Here is a 25,956-nt window from a genome sequence, read left to right as displayed (position 1 = left end):
AAAGCCGATTCCAATTTAAGTGACCTACAAGTTTGGGTTGATGTTCTTCTCGCACTATGAAGGTACCCACACACTTGGCCCAACCATTCCGGATGTGGAAAAGTCACTACACGGGAGAGTTTGTCGTCTCCTGCATTGCACAGGAAATGTGTCTTGGGAAGAACTGTAGAATGAGGCCTCAAAAATGGCTCACCTGCTGGTGTTTGGGGAACCTGGGCCAGTTGAGGGGGTCAGACTTAACTCCGACCACTCACAACACTTTAAAAGTGTCTTGCATTAGCTGGGGTCATTTTTCATCATCGTGCCTCTTAATTTGTTGACCTTTCACACTTTGGCATAGGCCAGCTAGCCACTGCTCTTGAAGGAATGATGTTGCATTGGATGAAAACCATTTTCCCTCCCCCATTTTCTGCTCAGGGATGGCGTCATAGCTGTGAACAAAGACAGTGGTGCTTTTACAGGTGAATATCTTCCAGAACAGCGAACACATCTCTATGGAATAACAGCCGTTCACCCATACTGCCCAGGAGGTAAGATCTGGGGTTTTGGCAGAAATGTATGTTGCTTAACCGCAAGCATTTTCTGCTCCCTGGGAAAATTCTTCTTTCTAGTGGTTTTTCTCAGGGCTGTTGCAAAACTATTCTTGCTGCTGACATCACAGTGCAGTAGAACAGGAAAAAGCCATGGCAAATGAAACATTCCTGCAGAATCCTTGTCTCTGTCTACCTATCAGGACTGAGGGCAATTTACCTCTAAAAAGGTAAAGGGACCCCTGACCATTAGGTCCTGTTGTGACTGACTCTGGGGTTGCGGTGCTCATCTCGCTTTACTGGCCGAGGGAGCCAGCGTACAGCTTCCGGGTCATGTGGCCAGCATGACTAAGCCGCTTCTGGCGAACCAGAGCAGCGCACGGAAACACTGTTTACCTTCCCGCCGGAGCGGTACCTATTTATCTACTTGCACTTTGACGTGCTTTCGAACTGCTAGGTTGGCAGGAGCAGGGACCGAGCAACGGGAGCTCACCCCGTTGCAGGGATTCGAACCGCCGACCTTCTGATCGGCAAGTCCTAGGCTCTGTGGTTTAACCCACAGCGCCACCCGTGTCCCTTAGTGATATATTACCCCGGTTAAATTGGCAAAAATGTACAGATTGAGTAATGAAGCCTGCTGGAAGTGCAAATTAAAAGGACGGCAAATTCTACCATATGTGCTCACTCCGTCGCGGGGATCTGAACCGCCGACCTTCTGATTGGCAGTCCTAGGCTCTGTGGTTTAACCCACAGCGCCACCCGCGTCCTCTACATCTGATTAATTCCTATCAGATCCGCACTGTGGGATTCCTAGCAGAAAAGTGCTGTGAACTCAGCACATCGATAGGATTCCTGATTGGGCAGTGAGTGAAAAGGAAGATCCAGCTAAAAACTAAACAGTGCCAAAACTGGGGCTTTGCAACAAGTTATAAAAACCCTGCAAGGGCAGGATGTTTTTTGCAGAACGTTTTGGCCTCTTCAGAAGTGCGTCAACTTATGTCTTTTATTCAGCAGAGAAAATATGGTTTTTTGGCCATCAGAGAGGCATATCACTGCCTATGAACTCTACACACACACACACACACACACACACACAGAGAGAGAGAGAGAGAGAGAGAGAGAGAGACAGAGAGAGAGAGAGAGAGAGAGAGAGAGAGAGAGAGAGAGAGAGAGAGAGAGAGAGCTGGGACAGGAAGGAGTTTGCATCTTCTTTACCTTAAGAATTGTCTTCCTTCAAGATAACCCTTGCTGCTTCTCTTTTTGCAGGAAGAAAATAAGCTACTGGTACTTGGGGCAGAAGAAAGGGCCGGGGGGGGGGGGGAGAGTTCCATTGTGGCAGCTGGAAGGAGACTCCCGCTGAGAAGATATTATTGTACAGAGTGCAAAAGACCCCTCTCCCAACTACATGAAGACAACCAGCAATATGTACTGAAGGGAATTAAGCGGTTTAACTTAGAGCAAAATTATCCAGTATTTTTTAAGTTATACCTCAAATCTTTTTACTACTGTATTTTTTTTTAATGAAAACATTTTTTTATGTATTGCCAAGATGAAATGGTGCTATACCCTTTTGCTGATGGGAGCAACTTTGGAAAAAAATAATAATTATGAACATATACATTTATCCTTACTCTATTGTTATTTTATTAGAAAACACAAGAGACTCTCTGCTTTTAAACGGGTGGCGTGGCAGCAATCTGTATAGGGACTCTATCTGTATGTACGGGAATGGCTTCTGCAAAAGTGCCTTAAGAAGTCCATGTTGGTTTTTTAAAGAGCTCTGGTTGTACGAGAAAGGTGGAAGTAGTTTAGGAGCCATGCAAAGGGTATTTTGCAAAATCCAATGCCCACGTCCACCTCTCGCCTCTTCTGACTGTTTTTAGTATTTATATGAGAATATGCTAGAATGAACTGGCTCAAATCTACCCTTCCCACCCCCCCAGGGCTCTGCGCAAGTGAGGTGTATGTGCCAACACCTGACTGAAACTTCTGGTCTTTTCTAGGCTACTCCATGAATTTAATAATAATAAAAATAATAAATTTTCTAAATTTTCCTGGGCAGTTTCAAGGCGCTTTGTTTTTGACACAACTACCGGGAACTTCTGCTCACAGCACAATGAAATGCGTTTGTGTGTGTGTGTGTGTAAAAGGAACACTCCACATTTGAGGTGGGGGCCTTGGAAGTTCGGAGCATCACTTATCCCATGCAATACGCTCTCGGAGCACACTCCCTCGAAGTGGAGGGACTGTGGCAGCTCCCGTTGTCCTTGGCAGCCTCGCACTAAAGGATGACGGTTTGGATCGGTTTAATCCAAGCTTTTATTCACGTAAAGAAAAAATCATATGGAGCGGATGTGCTGGCAGCTGCCCTTGTTTTCTTTCCAAACATGGCAGCCGTATCCTTTTTTTCTCAACTGCATGCGAGGTTCAGCTTGGAGGAGTTCCCCTAAGGGCGAGGCCAGCAGCAGCAGCAGCAGCAGCTGGAGAGCCAGGAGCCTGCCTGCCTGCTCATCTCCCCACCTTGCCCAGTCTGTGGTCAGTTTTTGGATCGGCAATGATCGCCTGGACCGCTACGATGGCTTCGTTGATCTTCGTCTGCAGCTCCCGGAGCTCTTCTATATGCAGGAGGCGGAGGATCTGGGCGGCTTCGTTCAGAACGGCATCTGGGGCGGAAGGGAAGAGGAAAAGGAAAGGGTTGATCAAGCTTTAGTTTGCCATTACCTTTGGAGCCGAGCCCTAAGTGCTTAAGCTCACTCAGCTGCCCTGAAACTTTATTTCTTTCTTCCACAAGACAAGGGGGCTTGGTGATGCCTTGGGCCAAGAGCAGCTGAAGCAACCCTGAAGTCAGCCCTTGCATCCGTCTCTCTCGGGAGACAATGGAGGACGGCACCTTTGGGGGTGAAGGCAAGCTGCGGGAAGGTTACAGAACCCGCTGTGGCTGTAAAGACCGATATGGGAGAGCCTTACAGACAAGGACATGAAGAGGAGTTTTGCTTCTGGATCTAGCCAAAGGCCAGTCTAGGGCCGAATCCTGTTCTCACAGTGGCCAAGCAGGTGCCCCAATGGGAAGCTCGCAAGCAGGACGTGAGTGCAATAATGCTCTCCCCACTGTTATTCCCAGCCACTGATATTCATCGTCATCATAATTTATTATTTAGACCCCGCCCATCTGGCTGGGTTTCCCCACCCACTCTGGGCAGCTCCCAACAGAATGATAATAATAATAATAATAAAGTGATAAAACATCAGACATTAAAAACCTCCCTATTCAGAGGAATGGTGCCTCAGACAGTAGAGGGAACCCAACCATTGACAGCCTTATTCTTTTTTTTTTTTTAAAGATTTTTATTAAAGTTTCAAAAATTATATAAAATCAGAACAATACAAGAAAGAAAAAAAATAAACACAAACAAAAATAAGAACAAGTATACTTTCAATCCCTTGTTTTCTTATAACTTACTTCCCCGACTTCCTCATACCACCCCTTTCTGTATTCCATTTTCTAATTTATTTGATTCAACAAATCCTTTCCCTTCATTCTCATTCAAATTTTGACCTTTGTTTTTCTTTTACTTATCCATTACAGCTGAAAACCACATAAATTCTAAACCAGCGTCCTTCTAACATTCAATAATTTTACAATATTTCTTAAGATAGTCCTTAAATTTCTTCTAGTCTTCTTCCGCTGTCGCTCTCCCCTGGTCCCGGATTCTGCCAGTCATTTCTTTTAAAGTCCTCCAACTTTGGCCATCTCTACCTCTTCCATAATTTAATTAGTGCTGTGTTAAGAAGTACCCTTCCATGCTAAGCTGGATGTCCACAAATTCTAGCACTGCCACAGAGCACCAGAGTGAACTAAAGCAACGATAATAATAATAGTTTTCATATTTATTCCCTGCCCATCTGGCTGGGTTGCCAGCTTGAGGCTGGGCGAAAGTGGAAAGGCACACCTGGACGGACTGCAGGTCTTCTTTGGCTAGCAAAGGCCCCATATCCCCTGGTGCCCAGCTCCCAAAAGACGGGCAGAGCGCCAGTGCAGCATCCCATACCAAGAAGGCGAGTAAAATCTCAGGGGCTGAACTCTGGCTTGTGAACACGCCTCTCTAGGCCAGTGTTTCTCCACCAGTTGCAGGTGAACATAGTGGCATCTCCTTACTCCCATGCATTTGAGGTGCTGGGAGGGGCACTGATCCAACACTGGCTTTAAAAGCAGAAAAGAGAAGGGCATCACACTCCTTTCTGGAACTAGCTCTTCCTGGGCTCCCTAAATCGGGGTGAGATGCCATCACAAATGCAACACGGATTAGAGAGGTCTTCAACTTGCCCTGCCTTGGGCAGGATGGGGGGAAAAGAAACGGGAAATATGCTCCCATTCCCTTGGGTTCCTATTTTCCCCATAAACTACCCTTTTCCCAGGTGTTCTGTGCCTCCAAAGGAGGGCTAACCCTGACCCACAGGACTACGGATTACGCCCTCCTTGAAGCGTTCTCTCCACTAATTTAATTGAAATAGTTTTAGTAAGTTACTCTCACGGAGAGAGTATTTTCTCCCAAGTATGTAAGGATGAGAGGAGGCTGGCGACTCAATGTCCCCAAACAGTTCTGGTAACAGCAGGACACTGATTAAAATACAAATCCTGTTCGCAGCAGGGCAAGAGAAAGTGGGACATGCTTTGTGATGAGCTTACACACAACATGATGCTCATGCATCCAAACTTGCCCAGCATGCAAACCATGGTGTCTTCAAAGGATGTGCACAGAACCCCCCCCCCCAAAAAAATTCGCTGTGTTGAAGCGCACTCTCTTACCTCCTGTGTCAAAGCCAAGAATGTGCTTGTCCAAGGTGACAGGCAAGCCCTTGGGAAAAGAAAAGGGAGAAAAGGAAGTGTTATGCCTTCTCTTCAACAACTGAATTTATCCAAGTCATCAGATTTGGTGGTGTTGATTCCATTTATTCAACTCAAGTCATGCAAATCCTAAAATAAGACGCTCCAGCTGCTAGCTACTTTGATGACCAGCATTTCCTCACTTCTGCTTCCAAAGATTTCAAGTCTCCCGAACTCTCCCAACTTGTGGTGGGCAGGATTGTGGCCTCAGAAGCTAAGGCATTTGGAAAGGAAGCCGCTTAGAAGTTTAAATTAATTTATTCCACAAACGGGCTGTTTGATGATTCCAGGTCTTTTAAGAACACAAGACAAGCCTACAGAATCAAATCCAAAGGTCCATCAAGTCCAATGGCCTATTCTCACAGATGCCTTTTGGAAGTCTGCAAGCTGGACCTGAGAACAAGAGGGGATTTGTGATTTTTCCCACAGCTTTTAAGATACGGAAGCTAGATAGAGGGGACTTGCAAGTCAAAACATCACACGTACGTACCCCTACTTTTTACAAGTGCCATGTGCGATTTCATAGCAAGAAGCAAAAAACCCAACATCTTCCCCAATTAAAACCAGTTCCCATTTATCAGCTAATTCCCAGCTAATCTACTGCATCGGGCTCATAGCCTTCGCTGCTACCACCCAAGGATCATGGGTCTGGTGGTCTCAGGCAGGAGACAAGAGAAGGGCTCTGGCATTATTCTCGCACAGGGCAAGTTGCCACGAGGGAACCTGTCAAGCGAGATTAATCGGCAATGTGGTCTCTGAGCGCAGCCAGCTGCTCAGCAGCCACTGAGTTGCCTAGGAAAAATTTTATCAGCTGACCTCCACCTACTCTGCCAGCGGCTGATCTCAGTAAGAGATGTTAAAACAGCAGAACACAGCGCGACTCTTCCCTCTCTGAATGCACTCCGCTGTGGGCTGCCTGCTGCGTCCCTGGTCTGACTATTTTCATGGATGCATTAATTCCAGCAACCTTGTGTTCAGTTACAGAACTACCGTATTTTTCTGTCTGTAAGACACCCCTGTGTATAAGACGTCCCCTATTTTGGGGGACCCAGATTTAAGTAAATGGGAGATGGCCCAGAGTATAAGAAGCCCCCTAATTTTTGACATTATTTTTTAGGGGGGGAAACCTAATCTTATACACAGAAAAATACGGCATTTATTTAGCTCCACAGCTCTGGAGAGGCACTGTGCCCATGGCACTCCTATGCAAATCCATGAGCTGCTAAAAGCAGCTTGTGCCACAGGAATTTCTGAGTGCTTTTAGCTCATCCACACCAACTATGTACAGGTGTAGAAGGCACCTCTCTGAAGAGACGTGCTTTTCATTTAAGGTAACTATCATGTAATGTGGCTACTTCCGAAAGGCGGTCTTCTCTCTGCATCCTTTCTGCGCAGGATCGCCTGGGCTGTTGCTGGTTTCAGACCCTGCCAGCTTTATTAACGCAGAGGGATTTCAAGCCACTGAAAGTGGCCGTAATTGAGGCAACGGGGTTCACTGGCTGTACAGAGACAGAGAGTTAGACATACCTCTTTGGACTGATTTGCCTTGGCAACAGCCTCCTGACTCAAACGCTCCTGAACCAAGATGCGAATTGCCTGGGAAGGAAAAAGAAGGGGAAAGCCCATGTAAGTGCTGGGGGATCCCTCTGGCCCAGGATGATCTGGAAGAGCTTACAGAAGCCAGCATGACATACGGTGGCAAATGATGCAATGAGATCAGGGCATATGGTGCCTAAATTGGCAGGGGCGAGGGAGATCCTTACTGTGAAGAACTTACACCAAAAAAAATTCAGCGGTGCCTTCCAAGATTGTGCCTTCCTAAGAGGTGGCCAAGTTTTGTTTCAACTGACCTAAGTATTTGAATACACTCCCTTTCCTTTTCCTCCACTTGGCCATATTTGATTCTGCAGTAGCTCCTGGGAGCAGAGGTGGGAGTTAGGAAATAATGGGTGAGATTTTTCAGGCACAAAAGTTCTTGCCCCTTAAACTGCTGCCTCTCAGGCCAAACAAGATGTCACAAACAGTAAACGTGCATTTAAAAAAATCCCGATGACAGCATTTGTTCATGGTTGAGGTGACTGTGAGTGACCAAGCGGCAATGTACAATCACCCTTTCCCCACCTATATTTCCACGTGTACCCAGAACCTACAGAGGGAAAACCAGCTTGCAGAGGGATGATTTAGAGCGTGGAAAAAATGTCAGGAATGCCACTATTTGGCCTCTTATCTGCTCTAAACTACTCTCCCAGAACTGCTTTCCCCTAAACAAAGCAACCTCTAGGATTTAAACACACATTATCTGCATATAAATATTTAGGTTGGCCATATAGGCTAGGCCTCCACACAAGTGTGAATGGATAATTGAGTGACCGTGGAGGTGCTGGGTACATCACCCATGGAGGTCCCACAGGCATAAATCACAACTATCACATGGCTAAAGATGGGCTTGGAATTCTGACAAACTCCTTTTGTTTTGTGCTGACTCGGACACCCTACACAAACCTCGGGATCTTAGCTGCATTTCAAAGTCTGCCGTTGCAACAAAGGTGGGTTTTAAAGAACCGATGCCAGAAAAGAGAACTTCTGGTCATCAATTACTTCTGCCTGTGCCCAGTCTTCTGACATGGTCAACAAGCTCAGTTTTGCTTCTATCTCTTTCCATGGGGAAAAGGCAGCACCAAATATCAACAGAGAAATTGTGGCCATAGCACAACTAACTGCTGTACTTGTTTCCAAGGCTACCAAAGTTCCTCCAGGGACGCGTGTGGCACTGTGGGTTAAACCACAGAGCCTAGGACTTGCCGATCAAAAGGTCAGCGGTTCAAATCCCCACGATGGGGTGAGCTCCCAATGCTCGGTCCCTGCTCCTGCCAACCTAGCAGTTTGAAAGCATGTCAAAGTGCAAGTAGATCAATAGGTACCGCTCCGGTGGGAAGGTAAACGGCATTTCCGTGCGCTGCTCTAGTTCGCCAGAAGTGACTAGTCATGCTGGCCACATGACCCGGAAGCTGTACACCTGCTCCCTCGGCCAATAAAGCGAGATGAGCGCCGCAACCCCAGAGTCGGTCACGACTGGACCTAATGGTCAGGGGTCCCTTTACCTTTACCTTTAAAGGGAAGAGGCCAGGAGCCTCAATGCAAGGGCTACCCACCTCACAGCAAACCTAGAAGCAGAGCCGGGCCACAGCGCATTTACTCCCGAGTAAGTCCCACAGAATGAAGCTGGCAGGGCTTACTTGTGAGTAAACACACACTGGCCTGAGATGCACAACTCGGGAGTCAGTTACTTGGGAAACTTCTGAAGCTCTCTTAGATGAACTGCTCTTATGGCAGGAAGTTTTTTTTAAATATATGTTTCAATGACAGGTTGGTAGCATGAAGATCAACATTAGGAATGGTTTCCTAGCTTTAAATGCAGCTGGTAATTGGAATAAGTAATTATCCTGCCACTGAAGAGTGTGCTATGGGAAAAATCTTTTAACTACAAAGAGCAGGAGTAGGTAAAGAGAGGACTTTCGAAAGCGTCAGTGATTTGTGAAGGGTGAAGGACAGAGGCTGGACAATATGCCCTTACAAGTCCCCTTCCTCTTCAAAACCTCTCACCCCAAACTTATTCTAGGCTACCAAATAAAATAGAAAAATTAACATGTTTAGCAGCTTTTGGGGGGGGGAGGAGAGTGGTCTGCATGCTTGTACAAACCATTTAAAAAACCACTTTTAATCTACTGCAGTTTGTCTTTATGAAGAAAGAACAGGCTGCTAACGAGCTAACCTTGAGCATCACCAAATAGTCATCATGACGCTGGATCTGAAGGAGGTTCGCCAAAGCCATCACACCAGCCTTAAAGTCAGGGTTGTTTACTGTGGAAAAGCACATGCACACAAGTTGATTCCCCTCAAAAATAGTAACTGCATGAAATTCTCTTTGGAATGGCTTAATCCAGGTGCCACCTTTTACAGCAAGAGGGGGGAACCTGTGGCTCTTAGCCTAATTTCATGCAGGTGGGGGAAGCCCAGAAGAAAGCGGAGATGGATGGAGCAATTGAAGGAACTTGCAGGGAGGGGATCTTCTGGTGTTCAGACCTTTTGGTAAAAGTGATTTATCCTTTTCCTGGCAGCCTGGGGAAAGGGTGTGGGGCGAAAGGATAGCCCCGCCCACTTTTGGCCCTGGCCCCTCCCACCGCTGGCTTCGGTCCCACCTAGTGCCTGCATGCAACTCCTGAAAGATTACCACCTCCCAAGGGAATGTGGCCCTGGAGACCCTCTCCTGTTTCACGGCATGAAATACGGTGGCTTCTTCACTCACCATCCAAGTTGATGAGGGGTTCTGCATTTTTAGATGCATTGTCTGTGTTCTTAGCCCCCTCAGGCGTGGAGTCCTTATACTTGTCAGCTGTTGAAACAAAAGCCGTTCTGGCCTGTGAGTGACAAAGGGGTTTGAGAGGACTATGGATGAGCTAAAAATGAAAGGAAGCAGCCCCAGGCCAACAAAGGAAACAGGCACTGAACTATTCTTCTCCGTGAGAACAGCTTGTGCACAGAACGGCAGCAGCTGTCCAAGATGCCCGCAGCCTTCGCGTCAGAAGCCTGTCAATTGCTAATAAAAATGATGACACTTAAGTAGCAGCTGAACATGGAAAGAAAACAACAGATTTTCTGAACAATGCAGGAAACTGAGAAGCACTGCCCAAACGCAGGGAAACGTGAGGCCAAAACTATACATTTGGCGAAGAACCCGATGGGGGTATCAGCAAAGAGCTGCAAATTGGCAAAGTAGAGAACTGGCAGGCAGGCAAAGGGTATTTATGTGCCCTTAAAACTTTCCTCTACTCTGCTTGCTGTTCCTTGCAAACCTTGGATTCTGTGGGCTGGCCAGGTTAAAAAAACACCAACGGCAATAGCTGGGGTGGTGGTTTCAGAGAAAAAGCTATTGGGGGCAGGGAAAGAGTTAATGTTTTCCCCCTTGCAGCTATTTGACAGAGAGCCAGGCTCCCAACCCTGAGTGTCTGTCACATGTAGTAACTGAGTGTGATAGAAAACTCAGGCTTGTGGGTAATCAAGGGCAAAACTGTGAGTCAAAAATCTCTGGACTCTCAAGCCCACTTCTCTCAAGCCAATGTCCCACTGAAGATGACAGAACTCAGGTGGCTTCCAAATTGATTTGTTCAAGATTACAGCCTTACACGACAGACTTATTCTGAGCTGGAAGTTTGGGTGTGCTTGAGCCTCTAGCTTCCGTGGCCTCGCTGATGCCTAGCGACTGAATCCTGCTAACTTCCAAGCAGTATAGTCTCTCCGCATTCAGACTCCTTTATCTTTTAATGTCGCCTTGTGTGAGCTCCCTTCACCCTACACCTCTTGCAGCAATGGCACGAAATTCAACACTGTTCGGGCAACTGAGAAAGTAAGAAATAAAGCTTAAGCCGTAACAGAAGAGTTACAGCACAATCCTGGGCATTTCTCCCTAAGGCACGTTTTATTGAGATCAACGACACTCACTCTGAGGCAAAGTGCTGCCCTTTTAAAGACTCCAGCCTTGGAATGAAATAAAGGAGTATTCCCTTTATGCACCTTAAAAAACTACAGCCACAAATTAAGAGTAAATTACAGTGTAAATTGGCATGTGCTTTCTGGCCTCTTTCTGGCTCAGCTTGAAAAACAGAACTGCAAAGCAAAGGGATCTATACTGCCTTTGAAGACAAGGGAGAGTGAAAAGTCAAACATACCGTTGTCCCCATACTCAAGCCTAACTGCCAGTCCCAAAAGCCAGTCAATTGTTTCTTGTCGCTCTTGGATGTTGAAGGGACAATTCACATCTTTAAGGTACTGTGAAAAACAAGAAGATTGAACTAAGAACCTTCAATGATTCATAAGAAATTAACAAACACTGCAGGTTTGTCTGGGAGAGCAGCTTCCCAGGCAATGGGCATCTTGACTTGGAGGGTAACACTAAGGAATTGAGGAAGGGGGCAGAAATAGAAAATTGCTGCTGCTGCTCCTCACCTGGGCAAACCTAACATTTATTAGTTTGTAAGGGCTCAACACACAAACTGCATACAAAAGATGTAATGCTTTAAGAGAATATGGAAAAAAGGACTATAAATAGGTAATAATATAATGGTAAGGATTTGCTGAACTAATAATTTGTGGTGGAATACAAAAAAGGGAGGTATGAGGAGGTCCGGGAAATAAGTTAAAGGAAAATAAGCAATTGAAAATTTATGTGTTTTTAAATTTTCTTTATTCTGTATTTTTGTTATCTATCTGTTTTTTCTTTTTTTATTTTATTGTAATACTTTAAAAAAAATCTTAATAAATATCTTATAAAAAAACACACAAAAGCACACCCTCGCCTTGGGCCTGCAACAATTTGTCTGCAGCTAAACACGTCTGGCCAATGCCAGAACGGGAGATCACTTGGGAACCTCATCTATGTCACCTTGAACTTCATCATGGATGAAAGGTGGGATATAAATCTAACACAGACAAAGGAAAAGCCCCTCAATGGCTACAAGCCATGATGGGTATGTTCTACACCTGTTGTCAGAGGCAATAAATGCCTCTGAATATCAGCTGCTGGGAACTGCTAGAGGGAAGGGTGGTCTTGCATTTGGGTTTCCAATTGGGGCACCTGGCTGGCCACAGTGATGCTGGTCTTCAGGGGTCAGCAAACGTTTTCAGCAGGGGTCTGGTCCACTGTCCCTCAGACCTTGAGGGGGCCAGACTATATATTTTTTTTTTGGGGGGGGGGGAATGAACGAACTCCTATGCCCCACAAATAACCCAGAGATGCATTTTAAATAAAAGCACACATTCCACTCATGTAAAAAACACGCTGATTCCCGGACCATTCGCGGGCCAGATTTAGAAGGTGATTGGGCCGGATTGGGCCCCCAGGCCTTAGTTTGCCTACCCATGGTCTAGATCAGCGGTTCTCAACCTGTAGGCCCCCAGATGTTGTTGGACTACAACTCCCATCATCCCTGAGCTCTGGCCTTGCTAGCTAGGGGTGATGGGAGTTGTAGTTCAACAACATCTGGGAACCCACAGGTTGAGAAAGGCTGGTCTAGATGGTCCCTTTTGCCTGATCCAGCACAGCTCTGCTTATGTTCTCAAAGAAATGATGAATTGGGCATTTTGCCTCTGCAAAGCAAAGGAATGCAGAAGCACAAACATGGTCATGTGACATTGTTCACAGCAAAGGGTCTTGGGGCAGGAGCTGCCACTGACAGATCACACTGATAAGCACTTCCAGACCGGAAATAATAACTGTTAGCATCAACTAAAGTTTCAAGAAGTACTAACCTTTTCAAAGGACTTTGTCCATTCTGCAGCATTGTGGATGTTTCTCAGATTCCCTCTGTCTTCAATTTTGTAGTGTCTGATTTTCTGGTCTTCAAGCCAAACAATAAAGTTTCGAAATTCAGTTTCATCTGTGATAACAGATTAATAAAGTCACATTGATGATGTCAAAGTCTATCCCAAGTCATTGAATCCACCAAAGGATTTATGGCACTACAGAGCTTTCCAAACTTTTCATGTCAGTGACACACTTTTCAGACAAGCATCATTTTGTAATTTAGTTTTATTAGCAAACCGGAGGTTAAACTAACCCCTTTCCAGGAAAGCAGGGAGTGTTTGCGTGACACCCCTACACACAGCAGCTGACACACTTAACGGGTTGCGACACACAGTTTGGAAAGCTCTGGGCTGAAGGGGGAACTGCATAAGGAAAACAAAGCAGACTAACAGAGGATGTACCAGAAGACCATTGAACACATTAAAAGAAAATGTATTTCATTTCATTGTATTAATTCATTCATTTTATTTGTATGCTGCTTTTCCACCCAAAAATCATGTTCAAATTGGCTTACAACAAAGAAACAGGGATGCATTTCAAATAAACACTACAAAAACAATTTCATATCATAGCAAAATAACACAGCAACAATTTCATAACCTAACAAAACAATAGCAAATATAACAACATACAAAAAACCCACATTCCAATACTATAACTATAGCATGCACCATCCAATAGCAATAATAATAATAATAATAATAATAATAATAATAATAATAATAATAATCTGTATCAGAGCACTTCCCTCGAGCCACCACTGAGCGCACCACACAGGGAAGTTAAGTTAAGCTAAGCAGATCTATAAGATTGAATGTTTAATTATTAAGATACAAAATTACAATCTCAATAATAAAGTTACAAAATAATGACAAGGAAGTCACACACAGGTGGAGGGAAGACACAGGGCAAGAAATAAGAAATGGATAAATGATGGTGCATAATGAAATGTGAAAATATGAATTTACGACTATAACATATATGTATCAATATGTAAAGATTTAATATACGTATTGCAACATTAATAATAAATTAGGTGCATAATAATAATAATAATAATTGTCCAGGGCAGCTGTCTACCAGCTCCATCTGGTATGCAGGCTGAGACCCTCCCTGCCCACAGACTGTCTCGCCAGAATGTTGCATGCTCTGGTTATCTCCCGCTTGCACTACTGCCATGCGCTCTACGTGGGGCTACCTTTGAAGGTGACTCGGAAACTACAACTAATCCAGAATGCGGCAGCTAGACTGGTGACTGGGAGCGGCCGCCGAGACCACATAACACCGGTCTTGAAAGACCTACATTGGCTCCCAGTACGTTTCCGAGCACAATTCAAAGTGTTGGTGCTGACCTTGAAAGCCCTAAACGTGGGACTGGCAGAAATGACTGGCAGAATCCGGGACCAGGGAGAAGAGGCGGTGGAAGAAGATTGGAAGAAATTTAAAGACTATTTACAGAAATATTGCAAAATTAATGAATGTTAGAATAATGTTGGATAGAAATTAAGTGGTTTCCAGCTGTAATGCTTTAAGAATATGGAAGAAGGGTATAATTAGGTAAAAAAAATAACTAAAATGGTGTTGGATTGGAAATAAGTGGTATTGGCAACAAAGCTAATAAGAATATGCAAAAATGAATTGATAATGTATGAAAATACTGAGTTATAAAATGTTAAGTTATAGAGATAAGATAAATTAAAGAGGGTAAGGAATTGCTGATTTGATTATTTAAATGGGAATACAAGAAGGGGAGGTGTGAGGAAGTCAAAGAAACAAGCAAACGAGTTTTATGTTATGAAAAATAATTGTTCTTAATTTTTCTTGTTGTTTCTGTATGTTTTATTTATCTTTTTATTTTTTATTTTTTTCTCTTTTATTATTATGTGTTTTTGTATATTTGTCTTTGTAAAATCTTAATAAATATTTCTTAAAAAAAGAAGAAGAAAGAAAGCCCTAAACGGCCTTGGTCCAGTATATCTGAAGGAGTGTCTCCACCCCCATCGTTCAGCCCGGACACTGAGGTTCAGCTCCGAGGGCCTTCTGGCAGTTCCCTCATTGCGAGAAGTGAGGTTACAGGGAACCAGGTAGAGGGCCTTCTTGGTGGTGGCACCCGCCCTGTGAAACGCCCTCCCAGCAGATGTCAAAGAGAACAACTACCACCGAACTTTTAGAAGACATCTGAAGGCAGCCCTGCTTAAGGAAGCTTTTAAAGTTTGATGCATTACTGTATTTTAGTGTTTGGTTGCAAGCCGCCCAGATGGGCGGGGTATAAATAATAAATTAATATTAATATTAAATTATTATTAATGTGCACGAATTGAGCACAGCACACGCGAGTCAAAGTAACGTGTGAACCGAGCAAGGATGGGGGGGGGGCGGGGGAGAGGAACAAAACCAAAGGCGCCAAGGGGCGTGGCCAAGACGGTCACGGGGCGGCGCTAAGGGGAACCACGTGCGCACGCATGCGCGCTGCGGGGCAAGCCGCCGGCCACGACGGAGAGGAAAGGCGCCGACGAGAGTTTGGGCCTAGCCGCCTCACCTCGGCAGTTGAACCCGGCCGGGTTGTGGTAGTCAAGCGCAGACAGCTTCCGCCGGAACATGGCGCCGCGCCTCGGGAGAGCCTCTGCCCGGCTCGGTTGCCGCCGCCGCCGCCGCCTCAGCGAGAAGCGCCTCAGTCGCTGCGAAGAAGACGGCGAGAGGCTGAGCGCGCCTGCGCAGCAGAGGCTGGAGTGGGCGGGGCTGCGAGGGGGGTTATAAACCCGCGGTGGCCAATCGGTGCTCGTGCCGAGCCGAGTGGGCGGGGCGAGCCGGAGGTGAGAATGGGCGCAACTTAAAGAGAGGAGGGGAAGGGATCGGGAAGGAGGCGCCGAAGACGTTGACTGACAGGCGCCCTGGCGAATAGAGGCGGAGGAGGCTTGTGAGGAAGGAAAGGGATGCTGAGGAGGAAGGCGCCATAGACTTATAACGTGTAGAGGGAGACGGAGGGCTGGATTCCGGGGCCAGTTCAAACTTTATTTTGCCAACCATAAAAATCAGTGGGGACAGTCATGGGCTTGGGGGCAGCAGTGATTGCTCTAAACAAAATGGTTTTGTTTAAAGGCTTTTTAGGCAGACGGAGGGCAACAGGAAGGACGAAACCTTCCCCTGTTGAATATCCGCCTGCTGCCTAGATTTTTAAGTGCAACGTTGGATCTTGCATGTGTTTCAAGAAATCCTGCTAACAGCATCTGGCTAGTGGGATGGAGTAAAGGATTTCCCTATTTTTCAAAAAAAGGATATTCCACAGTTCAGGCCAGTGAAGATTTAAATCGATTTTTAAAAATCTGATCCATTTTCTAGAGTGATTTATTGGACAGGTGAAGTTAAAGCTCACTCTTGTTTTTATTTTACAAAAGAACATTAAAAAAATTAATAGTTTGGTTTGGATTATATTTTGTTGGATTTTTATAGGAGCCACCCTGAAGCCAGACCAAAGGGTGCGCTCATAACTTTCAGATCTCACACTTCATCATTTAGAAGCCAGAGCTGTCCTAGACTTCAGCTGTATGTCCACAACTAAGATTTCTGCATCATTGAACTAAGTGGGATTACTTCTGAGCAGACATGTAAGCAAGCCACTCTGGGAGCCTTTTTGACTGAAGAGTAGGATACAAATACTAGTCTAAATAAAGCTTTGCGGAAATGTTTTGAACATCCGCTTGCTGCTCATAAACATGATTTCAGGTCAGAGAATCCTCACCGTGCTGTTTTCGCACCAAGAGCAAACGGCTCCAGAGATTTGAACCTGGGTCTCCGTAGCCCGTATCCTATACCCAAGACAAAAATGAGGCGTCTCTTCTGTGCCACAACCTACTTCCTTCCCTGGAGTTGCTGTGGTTATCAGGTCAGTGGGCTTTTGCCCAAACTATCCAGCAGAGGGCTTTTTGCAGAAGGAATCAACATGCAGCTCTCTGTGGTGAGCTTGTCATATCGAGACGAAGCTCCCACAAATTATTATAACAGATGACTGCCAATAATGGCACGGCGAGATGGATACCAGGAAGAGCAAACAAGGACCATCCTTCTTGGAGGTGTTACTTTCGAAGGAGCAGAGAGTTGGCCCAGGATACCTGAAGGAGCATTTCCACCCCCATTGTTCTGCTGGACTGAGGTCCAGCGCCGAGGGCCTTCTGGCGGTTCCCTCCCTGCAGGAAGTGAGGTTACAGAGTACCAGGCAGAGGGCCTTCTCGGTGGTGGCGCCCACCCTGTGGAACGCCCTCCCATCAGATGTCAAAGAAATAAGCAACTACCTAACATTTAGAAGACATCTGAAGGCAGCCCTGTTTAGGGAAGTTTTTAACGACTAATATTTTAATGTATTTTTTATCTTTTGTTGGGAGCCGCTCAGAGTGGCTGGGGAAACCCAGCCAGATGGGCGGGATATAAATAATAAATAAATAATAATAATAATACAGTCATACCTCATGTTACGTTTGCTTCAGGTTGCGTGTTTTCAGGTTGCGTCCACCGGTGACCCAGAAGTACCGTAAAGGGTAACTTCTGGGTTTCGCCGCTCACGCATGTGCAGACGTGCAAAATGACATCACGCGCATGCGCAGAAGCGATGAATCGCAACCTACAGATGCGGGTTGTGTTTTTTTCAGGTTGTAAACAGGCCTCCGGAACAGATACCGTTCACAACCAGAGGTACCACTGTAATTGTTGTTGTTGTTGTTGTTGTTTAGTCGTGTCCAACTCTTCGTGACGCCCTGGACCAGAGCACGCCAGGCACTCCTGTCTCCCACTGCCTCCCACAGTTTGGTCAGACTCATGCTGGTAGCTTCGAGAACACTGTCCCACCATCTTGTCCTCCGTTGTCCCCTTCTCCTTGTGCCCTCCATCTTTCCCAACATCAGGATCTTTTCCAGGGAGTCTTCTCTTCTCATGAGGTGGCCAAAGCATTGGAGCCTCAGCTTCAGGATCTGTCCTTCCAGTGAGCACTCAGCGCTGATTTCCTTCAGAATGGATCGGTTTGATCTTCTTGCAGTCCATGGGACTCTCAAGAGTCTCCTCCAGCACCATAATTCAAAAGCATCAATTCTTCGGCGACCAGCCTTCTTTATGGTCCAGCTCTTTATTATTATTTGCTCCCAGGACACATTTAGATCAGCCTTCACCAGCCTGGTGTCCCCCAGATGTTTTGGGCTACATCTCCCGTCAGGCCAGGATGGCAGAGGTGGTTGTTCTTCTTTGCCTCACCCAGGTCTCTCTCTCCCCCCACCCTCTTCCCAGGAAGAGAAGGTTGCCCCATGTCTTCCATGAACCTAATCCTTTACAGCCATCCAAGTTGGACGCAATCACCAGCTCTTGTGGGTTCCCCCTATTTCCAGCAGGGTGAGAAGGCACATGCTGCCTCTTCTCACTCACTGTACAGCCATCGGAGCCAGCGGCAGCTACAGATGCTTCTGATCGTCTCTCTTCCAATGTCCGTTTCATCCGGGGAGCCTCCAGCCCCCTCCCGCTTTGTACTTTGTCTATCATGCCGTTCAAACCTGGGGGGAAACAAGGCACCCTCTTCCACCTGCCCAGTGGTTCAAGAGTGGACAGTTCCGCCCCTCTGGGTGTGGTGGGATTGTCTATTGGGCCTGCTAAGAGGCAAGGGAGTGGCAGAGGGGCAAATGAGATGGGTATGTCACAGAAAACAGAACCGGGAATCAGAATGGCCTTAAACAGATTGGAGAACCAGGTGCCAACTAACAAAATGAATTTCAGGAGGGGCAAATGTCAGGTTCTGCACGTAGGCAGGAAGAACCAGATGCACAAATATAGGATGGGGGACACCTGGCTTACTAGGAGTACATGTGAAAAGGAGCTAGGGGTCTTGGTGGACCACAAGCTTGACATGAGTCGACAGTGTGATGCAGCAGCAAAAAAAGCTAATGCTATTCTAGGCTGCATCAACAGAAATATAGTACCCAGGTCAAGGGAAGTAATAGTCCCACTCTCTTCTGCCTTGGTCAGACCACACCTGGAATACTGCATCCAATTCTGGGTGCCACAATTTAAGAAGGATGTTGACAAGCTGGAAGGTGTGCAGAGGAGGGAGAACAAGATGATGAAGGGTCTGGAAACCAAGCCTTGTGAGGAACGGTTGAAGGAGCTGGGCATGTTCAGCCTGGAAAAGAGGAGACTGAGGGGAAATAGGATAGCCATCTTCAAATATTTCAAGGGCTGTCACGTGGAAGATGTTTTCTCCTGCTCTGGAGGGTAGGACTCAAACCCATGGCTTAAAGTCACGAGAAAGGAGATTCCGGCTAAACACCAGGAAGAGCTTTCTGACAGCAACAGCTGCTCAAAAGTAAAACACTTTCCCTCAGGAGGTGGTGGACTCTCCTTCCTTGGAGGTTGTTGGACGGCCATCTGTCATGGATGGTTTAGCTGAGATCCCTGCTTTGCCGGGGGTTGGACTAGATGACCCTGAGGGTCCTTTCCAACTCTACGATTCTATGAAATGACTACCAGACTTTGAAAAACTAATATCTCTGGATCAAGCTCATCCCTGTTTTTGAGTTAATTAATAGTTTTAGGTGGATTCTGAATGTGCAAATGTGTTTCGAATGTTATTGTGCTATTATCTTCCTTGGTGGGTCGTGCAAGCCACTATTCTGAATGCTTTCTATAGGGTCATGGGATATCTTTAGAGAACCAAGGGAGCAGCAGCCCCCAAAAAACTTGGGAACTGCTGCTTTAGCCCAGCAAAGCATCCCCGACATAAGTTACAGGGAACCAGGCAGAGGGCCTTCTCGGTGGTGGCACCCGCCCTGTGGAACGCCCTCCCACCAGATGTTAAAGAGAACAACAACTACCAGACTTTTAGAAGATATCTGAAGGCAGCCCTGTTTAGGGAAGCTTTTAATGTTTGATGTATCACAGTATTTTAATATTTTGTTGGAAGCCGCCCAGAGTGGCTGGGGAAGCCCAGCCAGATGGGCGGGGTATAAATAATAAATTATTATTATTATTATTATTATTATTATTATTATTATTATTATTCTGAGATGGTAACCACTGCCTATAGAACTATTTGCAGTCTGATGATGCTCACTGTAACGGCACCATAGGAACAACACAGAAGTCTGCGATACAAGGAGATGAAAAGGACGAGTCAAAAAGCCCCATCAATCACAACATACAGTTTTTACTTGCAGAACAAACAAAAAAAAAGCTACCAAATACAAGTGTTAGAAAAACAGTGGTAGTAACTACGTCGGGAATGTACACATCGGCCTCCCAGGCCCTTCCGAAGCTATGGCACATCCTTAGTTAAATCCTTGGAAAAGAACAAAATCGGCCCAGACTGAACAGCAACTGCAATTCTGGTCCCCGGTCCCCCTCGCGTGGCGCTACTCTAAAAATGCTACATACACACAAGACCCAAATGCTAAGGAACATCAGAATAAATCTAGCCTGCTGCGATAATTTTACGATTCAACATAAATAACTGAGTGACATTTTTTTTCCGGGGGGGGGCACAAAAAAGGAATAAGGATATTATGTACATACACACACAGATACACAACCCTTTTCAACCATGCTCTGCGCAACCCTCTTTTTTTTTTGGAAAGAAAAAGACAAAAGGGTTTTTGTCTGGCAAGAGCGTAAGTGGACATCAATTTTACTCTTTTACACATTCCCCCCTCCCTCTCCAGACAACTCTGCAGATGTCAAGATCTTGAGCCTCATAACGTAGAGCAACACCACCATTCCATTCTCCCAAGAAGGCAGCCGTTTTCTTTTTTTATGATCATGCACTTCTCTGTAAACTTCCAGGCCATTTTGATTTTATGTTTTAAATTGGGTGGACTCTGGAAACACGTCCACGTTGCTGAAAAAATCTCTACATCAGTGTCCAGGGCGGCCCAAATTGGGGTCACAGGCTCCTGTGAGGTTTACAGAATGGCGCAGAAAAACTTCTTCTCTCTAAAGGGGTTTTCTGAAGCAGGGACGGGAGTCAATAGAGGGTCTTCTTTGGCGTGGGCTTCGCAGTACGCCATCAGGTCTGCGGCGGCTTTCGACACCTGGGAGGAAAGAGAGAGGAGGTCAAGTTCCCCGGAAAGCAGTTCTCAAAGAGCAGCTACTTGGGCAAGGAAGCCCATGGAGGCAGAAGATGGAGACCTGAAACCCTCTAATAATAATAATAATAATAATAATTTTTATTTATACCCTGCCCTCCCCAGCCAAGGCTGGGCTCAGGGCGGCTAACAAGCAATAATAAAAACAAGTTGAATGAATACAACTTAAAAACAAAATTAAAATACAACATTAAAATATTAAAATGTAGCCTCATCGCAGGAGGAGAAAGGAAAAAGAAAGAGGGGGAGGGAATCAAATTGGCTCCAAGCCAAAGGCGAGGCGGAACAACTCTGTCTTACAGGCCCTGCAGAAAGAAATTAGATCCCCTGGTCTCATGAGGCAGAGCGTTCCACCAGGCCGGGGCCAGTGTTGAAAAGGCCCTGGCTCTGGTTGAGGCTAATCTGACTTCCTTGGGGCCCGGGACCACTAGGGTGTTGCAATTGATGGACCTTGAGGCTCTCCATGGGGCATGCGAGGAGAGGTGGTCCCGTAGGTACGAGGGTCTCTAGATATTAGTGGACTCTCAACTTGCACAAAGGCAATGCAAGCTTTCCTCCAACTGCAACAGAAATCTACCCTCCTGCAGCAAAGAATCATAGACACCGAGAGACAAGGGGACTGCTCAAGGTGCCCCGACTATAAACTTGGAGAAATCGAGAGATATATAGCCGCACCGGCAGCATATCTCTTCTTTCTCGTATCCAAAAATGCAAGAAGGGCTTTTACACTTGCCAGAAGCTTGGATCTGCCCTCGCCGGTCCTTGAAGGATCCTTTAAAAAAGTCCCATATGCTCAGATACTTTGCGCCTGTTCATTGGGGGAGATAGGAAGCCCAGAGCACATGTTCTTTAGATGTCCCTTTTATGAAGAAGCACGTAGTGAGACCATTGATCACCTGCTGGTGAGGCTCGCTGACCTCCCGGAAAAGCAAAAATTTGACCCTTTCCTGTCAGGAGGCAGTGATGGCCATCAACTTTGATGGCTTTAAAAGAGGATCAGACATGATCATGGAGGAAGGAGAGGACTATTCTCTGCCTCCACAATCTCAGACAGGAGGGAAGAGAGCTCTTGTCCTCCGGTCCTGCTGGCGGGTTTTCCACATGCATCTGGTTCGTCACTGTGAGAAGAGGATGCTGGACTAGATGGGCCATTGGGCAGATCCAGCAAATTATTTTTATGTTCTTATTGCATAATCTCACAGCGGTGGCTGTAAGAAGCTGTGGTTGTGAGTATCTGTTGGGTATTCTCTCTCTGTGTGTGTGAGAATCATTTGTTCCACAAACAATGAACAAAGCAGCAGAAGGCCGAGTTTGTTTGGTCTATGAAATGACATTTTCTGTGGGAACTGTCTTTTGGACATGCGCAGTGTGGCAGGAAGTACTGATAAAAATGTTTCTGCGCAACTTATAACTTGTCTTGAGTCTCTTGCTTGAGCCTTGCGGTGAGAGAAGCAGAGAGAGAGTGAGTCTTGGAATCTCGTTGGACTCTAAGCTACCTTTGAAGGTGACCCAGAAACTGCAATTAATCCAGAATGTGGCATCTAGACTGGTGACTGGGAGCGGCCGCCGGGACTACATAACACCGGTCCTGAGAGATCAGCATTGGCTCCCAGTATGTTTCCGAGCACAATTCAAAGTGTTGGTGCTGACCTTGAAAGCCCTAAATGGCCCAGTATACCTGAAGGAGCGTCTCCACCCCCATCGTTCTGCCCGGACACTGAGATCCAGCGCCGAAGGCCTTCTGGCGGTTCCCTCATTGCGAGAAGTGAGGTTACAGGGAACCAGACAGAGGGCCTTCTCGGTAGTGGCGCCTGCCCTCCCACCAGATGTCAAAGAAAAAAATAACTACCAGACTTTTAGAAGACATCTGAAGGCGGCCCTGTTTAGGGAGGCTTTTAATGTTTGATGTAGTACAGTATTTTAATATTTTTGGGGGGAAGCCGCCCAGAGTGGCTGGGGAAGCCCAGCCAGCTGGGCGGGGTGGAAATAAATTATTATTATTATTATTATTATTATTATTATTATTATTATTATTATTATTATTATTATTTTATATTTGCTACCAATATGCTTTTATGCCTGTCAAGTAAACCTCTGCACTTGACTGAATCTTTATGGCATCTGGTATGACAAGAAACAGGTACATGAGTGTTTATTGCCTGTTGTATGTACCTTCAACCCTCAAGACACTTCCAAGGCAGCAGCTGCGTTGAGATGTAACTCTGCTGAGCATGGATACTGGCACACATGGGCAGACCCAATCCTTCTAAATCATCCATCAGAGGTTGATGGATTGATCCAACGGTATCATGATGGGATCCTGTCCTTTTGAATTTGCCACTACTCTACTGGGTGGGTGGGGCTGTGCCCCATTTGCCCTAATGGACCAGCTCCCAATATAAAGAACACCCCTTCTCTCTTCCTAGTGGCAAAATGAATCTTGCCACTCTCCCTCTTTTGCCCAAATTTCGTAATTCCCAGAGCCGTGCTAGCCTCGGCCTCATTTCCCCTGCCTACCCCTGCAAATGAACTAGAGTAGAATTCAAAATTCAGGGAGCTGATATCTCAGAAAACTACATTGTGCAAACTATGCCTTTGTTGAAATCCCCACTCTCTGCAGTGGGGAAGGCACAGACAGACACACAAGGGATAGGCAAATCTCTTCATTCTGGCTCCTCCGTTACCCATTTTCCCAAACTTCACTTCCTCACATTTCCACATCTGTTTGCCGTTTCTTTTTAAGAAGTCCTCATGAAAAATTATCAGCGTTTTCGTGCTCCTTTTTCACGCTACATCCAATTTTGCTGTGCAATTTTGTCCAGCACATGTCATTTTGCAGTTGCCCCCACAATAATGCATTTTGGTACACATTCGTTGGCGGGAGAGCTGCATTGCAAAATTCAGAAAGTGTGAATCTCAAAGGACGGCTGTGTTTTGGTTCATGTGTGATTTCAGAAACTGAGCTGGGTAGGTTTGCCTTTAAAGGCAAATGGAATGGATTTTCTCCTGTGTTCCTCGTCTGCACCAGGTACACCTTGGGAAATTTCCAAAACCCATGTCCAACCTGCAACGTATGTGTTTTTGTGTAATAGCAGCCAACCCCTTGATAACGCAAGGCTGGCCGAGACCCCTTTCTAAGTATGCCAAGCCACGGTGAAGGATGCTTGCTGTTGCCATAGTAACGCAGGGAGAAAGGAGCAAGCCGCAGCCATCTAGCACATCTTAACGCAAAGGCTCTCTGAATTTCTGTCCATGGATAGCAGGGTAGGTTACCCCATTTAACAAAAGCACAACCAGAGGAATACAGCTAGGAAATGCTAACTCGAGCCAAACCCAAGTTCCCACAACGTGGCAATGCAATGGAAATGCATTCATAAATCGAGGGCGTGCCTGAATGGTAGATTCGCTGTCGCTTACGGACTCACTGTTAAAACCGTGTTTATGGAAGGCAATCTTACTCGGCTACGAGCGATCGCCAAAGAAGAAGAAAGAAGATTCGCTGGCACACAGGGGCAAAATTTCATTTACCAAGACACGGGTGGGCAGACTTGCAGGATCTGGTGTTGTTGTTTTTTTAATCCTGATATCCGCCACTGGAACCGGTAACAAAATATCTACTCTTGAAACGAATAGACTTTGGAGCCCAGGAATTTGTGGCGCTGTGGGTTAAACCACAGAGCCTAGGACTTGCCAATCAGAAGGTCGGCGGTTCGAATCCCCGCTATGGGGTGAGCTCCCGTTGCTCGGTCCCTGCTCCTGCCAACCTAGCAGTTCGAAAGCACGTCAAAGTGCAAGTAGATAAATAGGTACCACTGTGGCTGGAAGGTAAACGGCGTTTCCGCGCGCTGCTCTGGTTCGCCAGAAGCGGCTTAGTCATGCTGGCCACATAACCCGGAAGCTGTACGCCAGCTCCCTTGGCCAGTAAAGCGAGATGAGCGCCACAACTCCAGAGTCGGTCACAACTGGACCTAATGGTCAGGGGTCCCTTTACCTTTACCTGTTTACCAGAGTTGAAGGGAGCTCATGGTCTTGTCACAAAAGAAATCCACTCCTGATTGTCCCCCACGCCAACACCCCAGATTCCTTCCTAGATGGCGGGGGTGGAGTCGCTTCATCGTTGCAAATTCTAGCTGGTCTACTTAAGAACATAAAAAGAGCTTGGTGGATCAGGCCCATCTAGCCCAGCCTCCTGTTCTCACAGTGGCCGAACACATGCCCCAATGAGGAACCCTCAAGCAGGATTCGAACACAAGACCGTTCTCATTTTCTGCAGTTTCCAGCAACAGGCATTCATAAACATCACTGATTCCAGCTACAATAGCAGGGCAGAACCACTGTGGGTAATAGCCCTTGATTGCGCTCTCCTCCATGAATTTTGCTAGTTGTCTTTTAAAGCCATCCAAGATGGCGGCCATCCCTGCCTCCTGTGGCAGCAAGTTCCACCGTTTAACGACACGCTGTTCTGAATTGTCCAATTCCATGGACTCCCAACTCCCACCATCCCCAAGTTGGCTGGGGCTTATGGGAGTTGTAGTCCCAAGAACTTCTGCAGGGCCAAAGCTGCGCCATCCCTTTTTAAAAAAACAACAGCCCCTTCCCCGAAGCCAGGCATAGGCAACCTTTGGCCCTCCAGATGTTTTGGACTACAATTCCCATCATCCCTGACCACTGGTCCTGTTAGATAGGTGTTATGCTAGGAGTTGAATAGGATCCAGAATGCAGCAGCCTGATTGGTCCTAGAACAATAGAATCCAAAATGCAGCAGTCTGATTGGTCCTAGAACAATAGGATTCAGAATGCAGCAGCCTGATTGGTCCTAGAACAATAGGATTCAGAATGCAGCAGCCTGATTGGTCCTAGAACAATAGGATCCAGAATGCAGCAGCCTGATTGGTCCTAGAACAATAGAATCCAAAATGCAGCAGTCTGATTGGTCCTAGAACAATAGGATTCAGAATGCAGCAGTCTGTTTGGTCCTAGAACAATGCAGCAGTATGATTGCTCCACAGGAGCCACCCAATCCAGCTCCAGGTGGAAGTAAATCCACAACCTGATTGGCCTACAGGAGAA

At 46.2% G+C, this 25,956-nt stretch overlaps 3 protein-coding genes across 3 annotated transcripts in view; 1 reads left to right on the top strand and 2 right to left on the bottom strand.

Annotated features, from left to right (window-relative positions):
* Nucleotides 1-2,584, top strand: part of NID2 (nidogen 2) — an 80,345-nt gene extending 77,761 nt beyond the window's left edge. The window contains exons 20-21 of the mRNA XM_083610975.1: nucleotides 418-530; nucleotides 1,797-2,584. Of these exons, the coding sequence (XP_083467101.1) occupies nucleotides 418-530; nucleotides 1,797-1,807 (124 nt within the window). The 3' untranslated portion in view covers nucleotides 1,808-2,584. The remainder of the gene's footprint in view (nucleotides 1-417; nucleotides 531-1,796) is intronic.
* Nucleotides 2,585-2,831: 247 nt separating this feature from the next.
* Nucleotides 2,832-15,501, bottom strand: RTRAF (RNA transcription, translation and transport factor). Its single transcript, XM_083620444.1, has 8 exons — nucleotides 15,315-15,501; nucleotides 12,721-12,848; nucleotides 11,142-11,241; nucleotides 9,722-9,808; nucleotides 9,188-9,276; nucleotides 6,943-7,011; nucleotides 5,338-5,386; nucleotides 2,832-3,193 (listed from the first exon to the last, which is right to left on the bottom strand). The coding sequence occupies exons 1-8, from the start codon at nucleotides 15,373-15,375 to the stop codon at nucleotides 3,039-3,041; spliced, it is 738 nt and encodes a 245-aa protein (XP_083476570.1). The 5' UTR covers nucleotides 15,376-15,501; the 3' UTR covers nucleotides 2,832-3,038.
* A 4,431-nt stretch (nucleotides 15,502-19,932) lies between these two features.
* Nucleotides 19,933-25,956, bottom strand: part of GNG2 (G protein subunit gamma 2) — a 62,376-nt gene continuing 56,352 nt past the window's right edge. The window contains exon 4 of the mRNA XM_083622165.1: nucleotides 19,933-20,832. Coding sequence (XP_083478291.1) covers nucleotides 20,704-20,832 — 129 coding nt within the window. The 3' untranslated portion in view covers nucleotides 19,933-20,703. The remainder of the gene's footprint in view (nucleotides 20,833-25,956) is intronic.

This window comes from Podarcis filfolensis, assembly GCF_964270895.1.
Source record: "Podarcis filfolensis genome assembly, chromosome: 1".
NCBI classification, from domain to species: Eukaryota; Metazoa; Chordata; class Lepidosauria; order Squamata; family Lacertidae; genus Podarcis; species Podarcis filfolensis.
Note: the sequence above shows the minus strand (reverse complement) of the source record. Positions and strands in the feature narration are given on the sequence as shown.

What these genes read in the sequence shown, in the direction of transcription:
- RTRAF (XM_083620444.1), bottom strand. Translation starts at nt 15,375, where the DNA reads ATGTTCCGGCGGAAGCTGTCTGCGCTTGACTACCACAACCCGGCCGGG. An exon ending in GCTTGAGTATGGGGACAACG is followed by an intron (nt 9,809 to 11,141) that starts GTATGTTTGACT and finishes TTGTTTCAACAG; the next exon opens with CTGACAAGTATAAGGACTCC. An exon ending in AGGCAAATCAGTCCAAAGAG is followed by an intron (nt 5,387 to 6,942) that starts GTATGTCTAACT and finishes TCTTTTCCCAAG; the next exon opens with GGCTTGCCTGTCACCTTGGA.